The sequence below is a fragment of the Arvicola amphibius genome, chromosome X (genome assembly GCF_903992535.2).
Source record: "Arvicola amphibius chromosome X, mArvAmp1.2, whole genome shotgun sequence".
Classification (NCBI taxonomy): Eukaryota; Metazoa; Chordata; class Mammalia; order Rodentia; family Cricetidae; genus Arvicola; species Arvicola amphibius.
The window spans coordinates 63834256-63851784 of NC_052065.1; the positions used below are offsets into that span (position 1 = coordinate 63834256).

Genomic DNA, 17529 nt, shown 5'->3' on the forward strand with positions numbered 1-17529 from the left:
GACTTAATGGAGGTAATGAACCAAATGGACTTAACAGACATCTATAGAACATTCCACCCAAATAGGAAGGAATATACCTTCTTCTCTGCGGCTCATGAAACCTTTTCGAAAATTGACCATATACTTGGTAACAAAGCAAACTTCCACAGTTACAAAAAAATTTTAGTGACCACCTGTGTCTTATCGGATCACCATGGATTAAAATTAGAATTCAACAACAATGCTACCCCCAGAAAGCCCACAAACTCATGGAAACTGAACAGTCAACTACTGACCCACACCTGGGTCAAGGAAGAAATAAAGAAAGAAATTAAAGTCTTTCTTGAATTTAATGAAAACCAAGACACAACATACTCAAACCTATGGGACATAATGAAAGCAGTGCTAAGAGGAAAGTTCATAGCACTAAGTGCCCACTTAAAGAAAACGGAGAAAGCGCTCATTGGTGACTTAACAGCACACCTGAAAGCTCTGGAAAAAAAAGAAGCAGACTCACCTAGGAGAAGTAGAAGACTGGAAATAATCAAATTGAGGGCAGAAATCAACAAAATAGAAACACAAAAAACAATCCAAAGAATCAATGAAACAAGAAGCTGGTTCTTGGAGAAAATCAACAAAATTGACAAACCCTTAGCCAAACTAATCAAACGGCAGAGGGAGAACACGCAAATTAATAAGATCAGAAATGAAAAGGGGGACATAACCACAGACACAGAGGAAATTCAGAGAATCATTAGATCTTACTACAAAAGCCTGTATGCCACAAAATTGGAAAATGTAAAAGAAATGGACAGTTTTTTAGATAAATACCATATACCAAAGTTAAACCAGGACCAGGTAAATGCTCTAAATCGTCCTGTTAGTCGCAAAGAATTAGAAACTGTTATCAGAAACCTCCCTACCAAAAAGAGCCTAGGACCAGATGGTTTCAATGCGGAATTCTACCAGAACTTCCAAGAAGACCTAATACCTATACTCCTTAAGGTATTTCATAATATAGAAACACAAGAGTCACTGCCAAATTCCTTCTATGAAGCTACAGTTACCCTGATACCTAAACCACACAAAGACTCAACCAAGAAAGAGAATTACAGGCCAATCTCACTCATGAACATTGACGCAAAAATTCTCAATAAAATACTGGCAAACCGAATCCAAGAACACATTAGAAAAATTATCCATTACGATCAAGTAGGCTTCATCCCAGAGATGCAGGGCTGGTTCAACATACGAAAATCTATCAATGTAATCCATCATATAAATAAACTGAAGGAAAAAAACCATATGGTCATCTCATTAGATGCTGAAAAAGCATTTGACAAAATTCAGCACCCTTTTATGATAAAGGTCTTGGAGAGATTAGGGATACAAGGGTCATTCCTAAATATAATAAAAGCTATTTACAGCAAGCCGACAGCTAACATCAAATTAAACGGAGAGAAACTCAAGGCTATCCCACTAAATTCAGGAACACAACAAGGCTGTCCACTCTCTCCTTATCTCTTCAATATAGTGCTTGAAGTTCTAGCAATAGCAATAAGACAACATAAGGGAATCAAGGGGATTCGAATTGGAAAGGAAGAAGTTAAACTTTCATTATTTGCAGATGATATGATAGTATACATAAGCGACCCCAAAAACTCCACCAAAGAACTCCTACAGCTGATAAACTCCTTCAGTAACGTGGCAGGTTACAAGATCAACTCCAAAAAATCAGTCGCCCTTTTATACACAAAGGATAAGGAAGCAGAGAGGGAAATCAGAGAAGTATCACCTTTCACAATAGCCACAAATAGCATAAGATATCTGGGAGTATCTCTAACCAAGGAAGTGAAGGATTTATTTGACAAGAACTTTAAGTCTTTGAAGAAAGAAATTGAAGAGGATACCAGAAAATGAAAGGATCTCCCCTGCTTGTGGATTGGGAGGATCAACATAGTAAAAATGGCAATTCTACCAAAAGCAATCTATAGATTCAATGCAATCCCAATCAAGGTCCCATTAAAATTCTTCACAGAGATTGAGAGGACAATAATCAACTTTATATGGAAAAACAAGAAACCCAGGATAGCCAAAAAAATCTTATACAATAAAGGTTCTTCTGGAGGCATTACCATCCCTGACTTCAAACTCTATTACAAAGCTACAGTATTGAAAACAGCTTGGTATTGGCATAAAAACAGAGAAGTTGACCAATGGAATCGTATAGAAGACCCGGATCTTAAACCACAAACCTATGAACACCTGTTTTTTGATAAAGGAGCCAAAAGTACACAATGGAAGAAAGAGGGCATCTTCAACAAATGGTGCTGGCATAACTGGATGTCAACCTGTAGAAGAATGAAAGTAGATCCATATCTATCACCATGCACAAAACTCAAGTCCAAATGGATTAAAGACCTCAATATTAATTTGAACACATTGAGCTTGATAGAGGAGAAAGTGGGAAGTACTCTACAACAAATGGGCACAGGGAACCGTTTCCTACGCATAACCCCAGCTGCACAGACTTTAAGGGCAACATTGAATAAATGGGACCTCCTGAAGTTGAGCAGCTTCTGTAAAGCAAAGGACATTGTCACTAAGACACAAAGGCAGCCTACTGACTGGGAAAAGATCTTCACCAACCCTGCAACTGACAAAGGTCTGATCTCTAAAATATATAAGGAACTCAAGAGACTAGACTGTAAAATGCCAATTAACCCAATTAAAAAATGGGGCGCTGAACTGAACAGAGAATTCTCAACAGAAGAAGTTCGAATGGCCAAAAGACACTTAAGGTCATGCTCAACCTCCCTAGCTATCAGGGAAATGCAAATCAAAACAACTTTGAGATATCATCTTACACCTGTCAGATTGGCTAAAATCCAAAACACCAATAATAACCTTTGCTGGAGAGGTTGTGGGGTAAGGGGTACACTCATCCATTGCTGGTGGGAATGCAAACTTGTGCAACCACTTTGGAAAGCAGTGTGGCGGTTTCTCAGGAAATTTGGGATCAACCTACCCCAGGACCCAGCAATTCCACTATTGGGAATCTACCCAAGAGATGCCCAATCATACAACAAAAGCATATGCTCATCTATGTTCATAGCAGCATTATTTGTAATAGCCAGATCCTGGAAACAACCTAGATGCCCTTCAGTGGAAGAATGGATGAAGAAACTGTGGAATATATACATGCTAGAATACTACTCAGCGGTAAAAAACAATGACATCTTGAATTTTGCATGCAAATGGATGGAAATAGAAAACACTATTCTGAGTGAGGTAACCCAGACCCAAAAAGATGAACATGGGATGTACTCACTCATAATCGGTTTCTAGCCATAATTAAAGAACATCGAGCCTATAAATTTGGGATCCTTGAGAAGATAATAAGAAGGTGAACTCCCAAAAAAAGATATAGTAATCCTCCTGGATATTGGAAGTAGACACAATCGCCAGGCAAAATTGGGAACTTGAGGGTTGGGCAAGACTGGGCCAAGGGAAGATGGGGAGAGAAAAGTGTGAAGGGGAGAACGAGGGGAGCTCGGAGGAATGGGGTGCTTGGGATATAGGAAGGGTGGATATGGGAGCAGGGAAGCATATATCTTAATTTAAGGAGCTACCTGAGGGTTGTCAAGAGACTTGACCCTAGAGGGGTTCCCAGGTTTCCAGGGAGACGCCCCCAGTTAGTTCTTTGGGCAGCTGAGGAGAGGGAGCCTGAAAAGGCCAGTTCCTATAGCCATACTGATGAATTTCTTGCATATCACCATAGAACCTCCACCTGACGATAGTTGAAGAAAATGACAGAGCCCCACCTTGGAGCACCGGACTGAGCTCCCAAGGTCCTGATGAGGAGCAGAAGGAGAGAGAACATGAGAAAGAAAGTCAGGACCGTGAGGGAACCTCCATCTGGCGACAGATGGGGAAGGTGACTGAGCCCCACATTGGAGCACTGGACTGAGCTCCCAAGGTCCTGATGAGGAGCAGAAGGAGCGAGAACATGAGGGAGAAAGTCAGGAACGAGAGGGGTGCGTTCACTCATGGAGGTGGGACAGAACTAATGGGAGATCACCAACTCCAGTTGGAATGGGACTGATGGATCATGCGACCAAAGCCGTCTCTCTGAATGTGGCCAACAGCGGGGGCTGACTGAGAAGCAAAGGACAATGGCTCTGGGCTCTGATTCTTCTGCATGGACGGGCTCTGTGGGAGCCTTCTCAGCTTGGTCGATCACCTTCCTGGACCTGGGGGGAGTTGGGAGGACCTTGGTCTTAGCATAGAGTGGGGAACCCTGATGGCTCCTTGGCCCTGAGAGGGAGGGAGGGGAGGTATGGGTGGAGGGGAGGGGAGGGAAGGGGGAGGAGGAGGGGAGGGAGGGGGGAGGAGGAGGGAAGGAGATGGAAATTTTTAAATATAAAAAAATAAACCATGAGAAAAAAAATAAAAAAATAAAAAAAAACAAAGGCATATATATATATATATATATATTGGTTTTTCGAGACAGGGTTTCTCTGCAGCTTTAGAGCCTGTCCTGGAGCTAGCTCTTGTAGACCAGGCTGGTCTCGAACTCACAGAGATCCGCCTGCCTCTGCCTCCCGAGTGCTGGGATTAAAGGCGTGCGCCACCACCGCCCGGCCTCAAAGGCATATATTTTGAAGCACTATATTGAAGCAGAGAAAACAAATGTGAAATTGTGTGAGTCTTTACTCTCTCGAAGTCTGCCTCCAGAGGTGCACTTCCTCCAACAAGGACATATCTCTTAAGCCTTCCAAAACAGTACTACCAACTGGAGATCAAGTATCCAAATGCAAAAGACTGTAGGGGACATCTTATTCAAACCACCACAAAAGGGTGAATAATGGGCATCAAAATATAGTCACAATAGGAGGAATAATTTCTAATGTTTTACAACAGAGAGCGTTACAGTAATTTATTATATATTTCATAAAAAATGAAGAAAAGAACCAAAAGTTTCCTAATGAACAAAAATGATAAATACTTAAGAAGAAAATTCTAGTTATTCTGATTTAGTATTGCACACTGTATATTTGTTTCAAATACCACATTGTACCCCATAAAAATGACCAATTAGTCTTTCTTGATAATAAAAAGAATAAGACATTTTAGAAATTAAACAAATATATCTCTGAGTATAATTTACCACATATGCATCTAGTTCAAATCCTCTGTTTTTATCATATTTTCTATGCTACTACTTAAAATTATAAAGTTTTCTATGTGGTTTTGTTAAAAATTTCCTAACCCAACCAATGTCTCTACCTACCCAGAATCTAGCCAGCTGAGTTGATCTGATCCATTCCTCCACACACTCCAACCACCAAATGAAGCTTGAGTCCCACACCTAGTGGCCAATCTGGCTTGTGTGACCCCCAACCTCCAGGCTCTGGCCAGGACCTGTGTCATCTACTATGAACCTACAAACCCTTTATGTATCCATCTAGTATTTCCTCCCAGCCAGGCCCTGCAAAACATGCAGCAAGGTCTAGACAGGTGAGTTTGCCTGATCCTCCTCACATCCCCAGATCTAGCCTGGGCCCCACATCCAGTGTCTAGCCCTATTTATGACAATCCTGATCTCACTGCCTACAAAACCATAGGCTCCAAGAACTACATGCAGCCTCTCTTCCTAGTCATGTGCTGCAATCTTCTTCCAGGGACTAGTCAGGTGAATCCACCTGATCACTCCCTTCAAATACACTTCTCAACTTCCTAGAATAGATGAGGGAGAAGAATCCAAAGTCAACAGCAAAGAAAGATCTTCAATAAGGTCATAGAAGAACAATTCCTGAAACCAAAAAAAACCCAAACCAAACATATTCATACAGATACAAGAAGTACACAGAACACCAAATTAAGAAGACCAGAAAGAATATCCCCATGGCATAACATAAAATGATGTGGGAGTCACCTCTGTGTGCTATGATTACCATTAATGAATAAAGAAACTGTCTTGGCCTATTGATAGGTCAGAACTTAGGTAGGCAGGAAGGACTGGACTGAATGCTGGGAGAAAGAAGGGCAGAGTCAGAAAGACGCCATGCATCTGCCACTGGAGATAGACATGCTAAAACTTTGCTGGTAGGCCACAAACTTGTGGTGATATACAGATTAATAGAAATGGGTTAAGTTAAGATATAAGAGTTAGCCAATAAGAAGCTAGAGCTAATGGGTCAAGCAGTGATTTAATTAATATAGTTTCTGTGTGGTTATTTTGGGGATAAGCTAGCTGGGCAGCTGGGATGAACAAGCAGCCTCCCTGAAACAATTGGTGCCCATGTGGCCTACTAAATCCACATAAAATCTGAGAAGGCTTGAAAAGGAATTTTAGATAAAAAAATACAGAGTTTAACACAGCTTATTGCTGTTTGCTGGTGGCAGGCCGCAGCTCCAGTAAGAGAGCTTTTCCTGATTTAGCCATAGCAGAAAAAAGGCCACGCGGTTTTAAAATGTGGCTTCCTGAGCCATGCTGCTAGCACAAACTCTGGCTATGGAGCATTTGAATGGCATTTGTGGGCTCAGGTGTTTGTGTGCCCAACTCAGGCTTGGGAGAAAAGTAGCTGAGACCATGGCCATGGCTTGGTGCTCTCTGCCTGAGTAGGCAGTGAGATCAGGTCTACTAGGCTTACACAGGCACAAGGGCATGGCAGATGCCTGCTGCCATACACAGAGATGTTTCCAGACTGCACAATGCTCTGCATGGCAGATTTGGCTGTTACTCAGATAAAGAGGGTTTATCAGCTGTACGCTCATTCTCGGGGTTGGACTGCTGAGTGCAGCTCCTGCCTGATGGCCGCAGAGCTGACAGTGGTGTGCTTCCACCATTTTAAAACTAGAGAGAGGCAGAGCCAGCATCCAGAGCAGCTGAAACCAAGCTGCTTAGCATTTTAAAAGCTCTTAAAGATAGTAGAGAATCACAGGTAATGCAATAAGGACAGATTCAGACATAAAAAACTCTAAATGGGTCACAGTGTTGGATAAATGTATGTAGGCTTGGGAGAGAGATGAAAAAGAGTATTGAGAGTTTTTAAAAAAAGTAAATGGTTTATAAAAACAAAAAAAAACAAAGTCTTTAAAGAGACAGACTACAGATAGTCATAGATTAAAAAAATTAAGAAAAATAAGCCATGTAAAAATGGAAAATTCACAGTCTGGATTATGTATATTATTGTGTTATTTTTGAATTTTTCGACTGTGAATGAGCTAAGTACAGAGAGACATATCATTGTATGGGCTGCTAAGCTAAACCAATGTGTATATTTTTAAAGGTATCTTGACTTCAGAATTTGGGTCTAAGGATATGTTGCTTTGGAAAAGAGATTCTTCTTTTGTTTCTACAGAAGATGAGAACCTATGGATTGCTTCCAGACCAATATGGTTTGATGGAACAAGACCCCCTGAAAGGTTGCTGTGAAAACCTCCACAAAGAAAATATTTCACCCAATAAACAACAGGAACTAGTTTGGAGAGAAATAACTATACCCATATTCCCAAATATTGTTTATAAATGCCTGTTTACATTTAAAGGGTGATATGCTATAGAGATAGATACTTTGCATTGGTATGGATCTTGGTTTATTTATATAAGCTTTACATGAATTGTGTTATATGTATAATTGTGCTCTTGATTAAGGTATTGTGTTTGTACAGCTCATTTAAAAACTGTAATGTATAATTAAGAAATATAGGTTAATATATAATCATCCATAATAGTCAAGCTTGTAGTCATGTTAGTTAGATTTTTCTCAGTGTATAGAGATATATTTCAGTTAGATAGATATTCTTCAAATCTTTCAGAGACCTTCAGAATATGGCATTTAGAAGGTTTTCATAACTTAGGAATTTTCATGACAATGAGACACATCTGCTTTGGGCAGCACTAGCTACTTCAAGAGGAAGATGGGCATCGAAGAGGCTCCTTATGGAGTTTGCTAGACATTTGGGCAAGAAACTGCTCTTGATTGAACTGTTTGACTGGACATGCAGGACCCGCAGACAAATGACTGCTAAACTTGTCTACAGGTGAGATGGTCCTTTGTGGTTCTTACTTCATAAAAGACTCTACTAGACATTCTGCAGGATACAAAAGAAAGTGACTGGCAAACTGCCAATATAGGCAGACCTGTCTTTGAAATTTTCTGCTTCATGAAAAAGTCTGCTGGATACTATGGATCAGAAGGCTGAAGATGGATGCCCCAATGGTACAGAAAAACTTTGGGTGACCATCCAGACAGTGAGATGTTTCTATCAATTCTAGAGTTTTGGAAGTTGCTTACAATGCACTTCCTGTTTACGTAGGTAATATTATATCCTTCTAGAGTCTTTGGTGGAGTTGAAGAATAGATATTTATAGTTATAGTTTTCCTTAATTATGATAAAAGATAAAGTAGGTATAAATATTGTAACTGTAATTCTTGCTTGATGCCTGTTTTGTTATATGTAATTTTACTATGTTAAAGTTAAAACCTTCCTTTATTATTTAAACAGAAAAGGGGAGGTGAACTGGGAGTTCCCTCTGTATGCTGTGATTACCATTAATGAATAATAGAAAACTGCCTTTGCCTATTGATAGGGCAGAACTTAGGTAGGTGGGGAGAACAGGACTGAATGTTGGGAGAAAGAAGGGTGTTGTTAGGGAGATGTTATGGAGCCGCCACCAGAGTCAGATGTGCCAGAACTTTGCTGGTAGATCACAACCTCGTGGTGATATACAGATGAACAGAAATGGATTAAATTAAGATGTAAGAGTTAGCCAATAAGAACTAGAGCTAATGGGCCAAGTAATGATTTAATTAATACAGTTTCTGTGTGGTTATTTAGGGGCTAAGCTAGCTGGGTGGCTGGGATGAACAAGCGCCCTCCCTGCAACATTAAAATACAGAATTTCAAAAATACAGAAGAATTTCAAAAGCTATAAGAGATAAGACATGTAACATGTAAAGGAAACCAATGAGAACAATAGCTGATTTCTCCATGGAAACTCTGAAAGCCAAAAGTGCCTGGAGCAATGCATTCTAAGTTCTAAAGGAGCATGACTATCAACCTAGACTGTTGTAACTAAAAAAATTATCTTTCATAGTTGAAGGGAAAAAAGCAAAACTTCACATGATACAAAGAGCTGTAAAACTTTTTATAACCAGCAGACCAACGCTAAATACAGGAAGCAGTACTTCAGCTGAAGAATAAACATAGCCAAGAGACTGTAGAAAGAAAACAAATGAAGCTGTAATTACTGAAAAATGAAGGACTACTGAGAACACAAATAGCAACAAGAAAGAAACAAAAACACAATGGCTGCAATCAACACACATCTTTCAATAAAATCTTTAAATATCAATGCCCTCAATTTTCTCATCAAAAGACACATGCTGGCAAAATCTTTCTTTTGTTTTTAAGAAACTCATGGTAGCTTTAAAGATAGGTACCAATGTAGAGGGAAAGGATGGACAAAAGTACTTCAATCAAATAGGACCAGGAAGCAAGCACACATTTGTAGTGAGGAGCACAGCTAGCTTTACACCCGAAATAACAACACACAAACTGTATTCATTTAAACACTGCCTGGCCCATTAGTTCCAGCCTCTTATTGTCTAATTCTCACATCTTGATTAACCCATTTCTAATAATCTGTGTAGCACCACGAAGTGGAGTCTTACCGGGAAAGATTCAGCATGTCTGACCTGGTGGCTGGCTTCATGGCGACTGTCTCAGAGAGGAGAGGCATGACGACTGCCTGAAGCATCTGCCTCACTTTCTTCTTCCCAGCATTCTGTTCTGTCTACTCCACCCACCTATGTTCTAACCTATCAGGCCAAGCAGTTTTCTTTATTAATTAACCAATGAAATAATCAGATAGATAGAAGATACACCTACATCACACATTGCATCCTAATATCTGACAATAGACTTCCAACTAAAACTAATCAGAAGTTATAAAAAGGAATCTCATTTTAATCAAAGAAACAATTAAACAAGAAGCTATTACTATCTTAAGTACATATCCAACAGATTCTACTACACCTAATTTCATTTTAAAAATGCTACTGAAATTAAAGACACAGACTAACATCATTCGTAGGGGATTTCAATGCCCTATTTTTTTCCAATACACATGTCATCTGGACAAAAAATAAACAGAGAAACATCAGAATTAGTTGGCCTCATACATTAAATGGACTTAACAGACATCCATACAAACACCAGAGGATATATAGTCTACTCAGCAGCCCATGGAAACCCCTCTATAACAGACCACATTACAAACCACAAAACAAATCTTAACAAGTTCAGAAAGACTGAAAAACACTTCATGTGTATCTTACCATAATACAATAAAACAAAATTAACAGCAAATTTTAGTAAATATACAAAGTCATGGATATGAAACAACTCATTACTGAATGAGTGGGTCAAATGAGAAATAAAAGAAATTTCTTGGAACTAAATGAAAATGAAAACACAACACAAAAACATCTGAGACGTTTCAAAAGTAACCATAAAATAGAAATTTATAGCTTTAAGTGCCTACATTGAAAAATATTCATAAAAGCAAACCCCAATTTAAATAATCAGAAAGAGCAGAAGTAAATAACTTACTGATGTAACTCACAAATTTGGAAAAACAAGAACAAATCAAACCCATGCTCAGTCTATAGATAAATAATAAAAACCACAGCAGAAACTAATAAAATAAAAGCAAAAATATTTAGAAAGAATCAATGAATCTAAGAGCTGATTCTTTGAGAACATAAAAAAATTGACAGACCCTTGGTCCAACTAAACAAAAGGAAGAAATATATGAACCAAACTAGAAACAAACAGAAAAACATAAAAGACCCACATAAAGTCAGAGTATTATAAAGGAATACCTTAAAATATTTACTCCATTAAGTTAGAAAATCTTAAAGGAATAAATGAATTTCTTGATTCATCCAAATTATTAAAATTAAATCAAGAAGAGATCAACAATCTATACTAAACAAGGAGATTGAAACAGTAAGCCTTCTGTCTTAAAAAAAAAATGTTCAAACCCAGATGGACTCACAGGAGAATTCTACCAGACTTTCAAGATCTATAGGCAGTAATTTTTAAATTATTCAATAAATGGAAACAGAAGGAAACTTCTTTTAGGAAGTCAGTATTTATATATTACAAACACTAAGGAAAGGCACAAAAAAAAAACCCCTACAGGCCAAATTCCCTGGTGAATGTAGATTCAAAAATCATAAATAAAATATTTACAAATAGAATACAGACATACATCAGAGAGATTGCTCACCCTGACCAAGTTGATTTTATCTCCCAGATGAAGTTATGGTATAACATATGTAAGTCAGTAAATGTGATAAACCACCTAAGTGAACTTAAAAATAAAAATCACATTATCATTTCAATAGATGTCAAAAAAGCCTTTGAAAAAGCCTATCATATCTTCATGATAAAAGTCCTAGAGAGAAGAGGACTAGAGGGAACATACATCAACATAATAAAAGATATGTATGAGAAACACAGCCAACATAATTCTAATAAAAAGGGAGATCCATACAGAAGGAGAGGGGGTAAAATTAATATTAAGGATGTCTGAAAAAGCCATAAAGAATTATATTATTATTTATCTAACATTACATATCATACATAGAAATCTCTCTCTATATGTGTGTGTATAGGGTTTAAATGAAAATTTTCCTACCTGGGCATATAACGCAGCCCTTGAGCTATAAATTGTCTGATAAAAACTTCAAGGCTAAGTATAAGAAGCCCTCTTTTGAGTTGTTGTCAGGGTTGTCCAAGAGACTCTCAAAACATTATAGGCTACAGATCTTGCCCTTGGTTGCTTCCCAGAGGTTTAAGGCAAGTCCCTATTGCTGAAGAAGCTATATAGGACTCAGAAGATTCAAACTGGATCTGACCCGAAAGTCTCTGCCTCCTGCATGAAGACCAGCTTCTGGTACCATGCAAGTTTCTAAGGGAAGGAAGTAACCAAGAGTCCTAGCCTACTATAGTATCTATTAACTACAATAATGACTAGCATGACATAAAACCCTAAGGGTGCAGTAGTGGCATGCATACTTTTGCACTAACCAGTAGCTCTCTAATTAGACTTAAGACCTACTCAACAATAGTGAAATCATGCCTGGTACTGAGAACCTACCCACCAACCCAGGGCTAGTGACCACGGATCATGAAGGAGAACCTACAAACTTCCACTTTACTAAAGAAGCCTATTTCCAAACTTCATCCTAAATCTTTATTCTTATATCCGCAGACATGCATACTTCTCAACCCTCATCAATGAAATACCTCTGTGCAACAGACAGAGAATGTTACAGAAAAAGCTGATCAAAATGCAGAGTTGTAGAGCTCAGTCCCAAGTGATACATCTGTAATACAACTCCTGGAATAAAAATTCAGGGAACTTTACAGAAGGGGTGACAGAAAGACTGTAATAGAGAGGAAAAGGAAGTCCTGCTGTGAGACTGTGTGTCTCTTCGAAAAATGTCAGGGTAGCTATGTCCACGAAATCTCATCAGCAGGACTGCCTGAACAAAACCCGAACAAGGGCAACATGCTAACATGAAAGGAGTAAATCACATGGGGCTTCAACCATAAACAAAGAACTACAGGTAACTAAGGAATGCTGAGAACAGGAGAAATTGTCATCCCCGGAGAAGAGAACATTAATTGGCTAGCCACTACCAAGTGTTCTGCCCTGAAATCATATACATACAAGTATCATTGTATGGAAGGAGCTGGTTGTATTTACATATTTAGGTACACACACACATACACTGTAGTAGGAGAGAACAGGCCCTTTGTTCATCCCACCCCTTTGTTCATCCCGCCCAGCTAGCTTATGCCTGAAATAGCCACACAGAAATTGTATTAATTAAATTACTGCTTGGCCCATACACTCTAGCCTCTTATTGGCTAACTTTCACATCTTGATCTAACCCATTTCTATTAATCTGTGTTCACCACAAGGTAGTGGCTTACCAGCATGAGTCTAACCAGTGTCCGTCTTAGGCAGGAGAACCATGGCGTCTTGCCACTCTGCCCTTCTTCCCAGCATTCAGTTCTGTCTACTCTGCCCACCTAAGGGCTGCCCAATCAAAAGGCCAAGGCAGTTTTTTTATTCAACCAATGAAAGCAACGCAAATACAGAAGGACCTCCTACACCAATACACACACATGTGCGCTTATACAGTTAAAGAAATAGAAGTCACGTATTTGAGAGAAAGCAAGGGGCTGCATGAAAAGGGTTAGAATGGAAAAGGGGGAAATGATGCAATGATGTAATTTAATAAAGAATTTCTGCTCCATATGCGACCTGGCTTATCTAGATCTGTATTCCTATTATTCGGACCAGTGTCTCATGCCTATCAATCACTTTAAAAATTAGCATCATGGAAGTTTTTTATTAGCTACGTTTCTTATCTATGTGATAAAATACCTTGATAAAACAACTCGAGATTACAGATTCTGGCTTAAAGGGATATAGTCCAGCAAGGAAGGGAATGCATGGAGGAGTGGCACATGGCTGTGGTGGTGGGTGGACCAGGGGACAGAGAAAGAGAAATCCACAGTGGCTTTTTCCCCCTTTTCTCTTTTTATTCAGCATGGGACACCAGCTCATAGGACTGTGCCATTCACATTCAGAGCAGGTCTGTAAGAGCCCCCAGAGTCATGCCCAAGGTGTACCTTAGTATTGTGCCTTGCTCTGCACCCTCCTCTTTTTTTCAAGATAGCCTCACTATGTAGCCTTGGCTGGCTTGGAGCTTGTTCTGTAGATGGGCTAGCCTCAAATCCACAGAGATTCACTTTAATCCAAGTGCTGGGATTAAAGGTGTGCACCACTACACTCTATGCTTTTCTTAATCCAATTAAGATGACAACAAAAATCAATCATCACTATTTCCAAACACCCACTGACAGGGTTAAGATTACAATGAACCACATGTATCAATACCTAGAGTCAACAAGTTCGATAATGTGCCATTTTTCTTTATTCTGCTCCTTCCACTGGCTCTGTTACTTCAGCATTTAAGACAAATATTGAAACAAACACAGATATTTTAGTGTGCATGAATACTTTGAAAAATAACTACTATGACAGTACCTCTCTAACAAAATTAAGTCCTTAATGTTTTCTGATTAAAATTCCCTCACCTGTCACATTGAATCTTAACAGATAGCTGCTGAATTAGCAAATGGTGAAGAAATGAACCGAGTGCCTGGCAGCACCCTTTCCAAAGCATGATGCAGGAGAAGGGCCTTGCTTTCCAAACCTTCAAAGATAGAGAGCCATCTCTGCAAGTACAGCTTCATTCATCCAAATGAAATCTGAGAGGAAAACTCCAAGTGTATTTATTTAATCACAGAAATGGTGATTCAACTTCCTTTGTTTATTACTATAAGGATGTTCATAGCAAACTGATTCATACTAGCTAAGCATTGGAAACAACCCAAATGTGTATCAGCCTCTGAGTAGATAACCAAGCTGTTATATTCACACAATGTATTACTACTAAGCAATACAAAGAATGAAATACACAATAATATGAATATCACAAATATTAGGCTGACTAAAAGGGTGCATACTTGATTCCATCCACTTATATAAAAATTCTAGAGCAGGCAAAATTATCAGAGTAATCATTGTATGTATATGTGAGGATTGACTGGGCAGGGGTATGGCAGAACTTCTTGTGGTGATGGTAATTTTTTCAGCAGCTTTGATTACAGGCATGTATAATTTCCAAAGCGTATTGAACTGTATACTTAAGACTTTTGCATGTTTCATATGCAAATTTTACTCACAAAAGAATACATATTTGGTGGCTATATACTGATGTTTGCTATTTGTTTTTAAATGAATCAGAAAAAAATAAGATGATCCAATGGAAAACAGAAGGAGGGTTGAATATAAGGACAGGAATGTGATAAAGCTGTATAATAAGATGTTAGTGGTAGAACCCAGGGTATTACAGCTACTTACAATTCTCCCAGTTCTGATAGTTGTTTGAAAGGTTTTCTAATGAAATGTGAGTTTGAGGAGATGGGAGGAAAAGGATGCTAGCCTGCCAGCACAAATGACCTGTTCCTTACATTCCTGCTAGCTGACTCTCCCAACTGAGATGATGAACTGACCTCCACTCCCGGTCCTTGTGTACACTGGTAGCTTCTTGGCCATATCCACAAGCATTTGCTTCTGAACCTCAGGTCTCTCTTCATTTTCATAGCGTTCCTTGTCTGTATAGGACAAGTGGAACTGGAAGCAAAACAGGCAAGGATTTACTTTCTCAGGTTCCCAGAAAGGATTAGAAGCAACTATAACTACCTAAATGAAAATATTTATGATCTGTCCTTGAACTCCAAATACCAATTTGTCTTATACATTTCTTTGGCTAAGAATCTTATGAGATAGGTGGCATTCTTTTTTAAATAACAAAAAAACCCAGAATGCTTAGACATATTAAGTATCTTATTTATTGTTGCACTCAATCAACTTATAAGTAGCAAAGCTGGTCCTGAATGCACTAATGTAATTCCAATACTTACACGCTTTCCACTCCATTATACCATGTATGACAGTATATATAGTTGTGTAATACATTGCTGCCAGGATCCCATCAATGAGTAGGCAGACTTATTGAGTGTCAATTGCTTTTTCATAGGTTCATAATGCTGATGACACTTGCAGGAAAGCTGGATGAAATGACTTGTGATATTGGCTGCATAATTATAATTTTGCAAATGGGTAGAAATTTGGATATCCTCACTAGTTGGTACAGAATATTTTTTGCCAATTTAATGCTACATTTTGCTAATCTTGCCTAAGAAAGCCCAATTATTTTTTTCCAAGTAATATAGATCTGAAAACTTTTCTTTAGTCTACACAAAAAAGTAGACAGAGGTGAAAAAGGAAAGGCTCTATCGTGGGAATTTCCGGTTTAAACCTTATTATCATGGACATAAAATAAGAAACCACTTTGGAAAATGAGACATTCTTGATCTAAACTTTTCAGCCTTAAAATAAAGGAAATGATACACACTTCAGAAGATGAGTGCAAGATTGCTGGGTAATAACAAGTAACTCAAGGTATCATTTAGAACTCTAATTATTAATTTTTAAAATCTATTTGATATTCCAGTCATTTGAATTTTAATTCTTTTTTATTTTTAAAACAATCTTATTTTGCATACCAATCCCAGTTCCCTTGCCCTCCCATTCTCCCACTTCCCCCTACCCTCTCCCCACCCCACCCCCATTCACTCCTCAGAGAGGGTGAGGCCTCCCATGGGGAGTCAACAAAGTCTATACATGACTTGAGGCAGGATCAAGGTACTATATTGTACTTTACTGTGCTGTCACTCAGTACTTTCACAGCTACTAGTGATAATGAACGTCTATTCATGACTTCATTGGGCCATTTGGGGTATTCTCTTGAAACACCTATTTGAGTATTTTTTTCACTACAATAATTAGGTTTTTAGTCAGTTTCCTTTGAGGATGAGGTCTGTAATGGGTTGGCCATGGTCCAGTGAAGGCCACACATCCAAGAGTATATGAGTAACATAAGCTATACTTGATGGGTTTAATAAAAAGAGGAAATGAGTGAGTGGGTGGGTAGGTCAGGGATGATGGCTCTGGGAGGAATATGGGAGGTAGTAAATATGATCACACTTGTATGAAATTCTCAAACAGCTAACAAAAATGAAAAATATCTGGTTATTTTCATTTTATGCTGCATTGTGGCAACCTTTCATATATTATAGATTCTACTTTTTGTTGAATATTTTTCTAACAATCTATACCTTTCTTTCAGTCCTTTTATGGCACAGTTTGAGGGACAGAAGATCTTGGTAAGAGTGTGAATTTATACATATAGTTTGGAAAACTTATGTACTATCTAAAATTAAATGCAGGTCCGCACTATGACCTAGCAATTCCATCCCTAGTTACATAGTCAAGATAAAGAAAAGTGTGTGAGTGAAACATACATTTAAATATGCCAAAAGACACATACAAGAATGCTCAGACTAGGTGTGTGCATATACATACATACATACACACACACTAAATAGATGTTAATAAATAAAAAGTGAATTTAAAATAGACCCATACCTAGGGCGCATTTGTTGCCATTCTCAATCAGAGTGAGGATTAAATGGCCTCCTGAGGATATGTGGAAAGGCATTTGAAGCTGTCACAATAAATATGGTACATTTATAAGCATTTAATTCTTAGCCCTGAGTTCTGCTGTGCACTAGGTAGATGCATCCTAATAAGAATGCCTTAAGTAAATATTGTAAATTGATAAAAACAAAACCTGTTTATTTTGTTAAATACAATTATACTAACATGAAAATGCAAATTTTTTAGATTTTCATTTAAATTTTGATAATTGAAAGTAGTGCCTTGTGGCAGTGCTTTAATCTTTGAGGTATCCTATGACTGTGACTTTCTCATGGGACCCTGCACTACTTGAAGGGCACGAGCAGAGTTGTTTCCATTTAGACGTG

At 38.4% G+C, this 17529-nt stretch overlaps 1 protein-coding gene across 1 annotated transcript in view; it reads right to left on the bottom strand.

Annotated features, from left to right (window-relative positions):
- Zdhhc15 (zinc finger DHHC-type palmitoyltransferase 15) overlaps positions 1-17529 on the bottom strand; it is a 103291-nt gene that overhangs the window by 43368 nt on the left and 42394 nt on the right. The window contains 1 exon segment of the mRNA XM_038316268.1: positions 15154-15274. Coding sequence (XP_038172196.1) covers positions 15154-15274 — 121 coding nt within the window.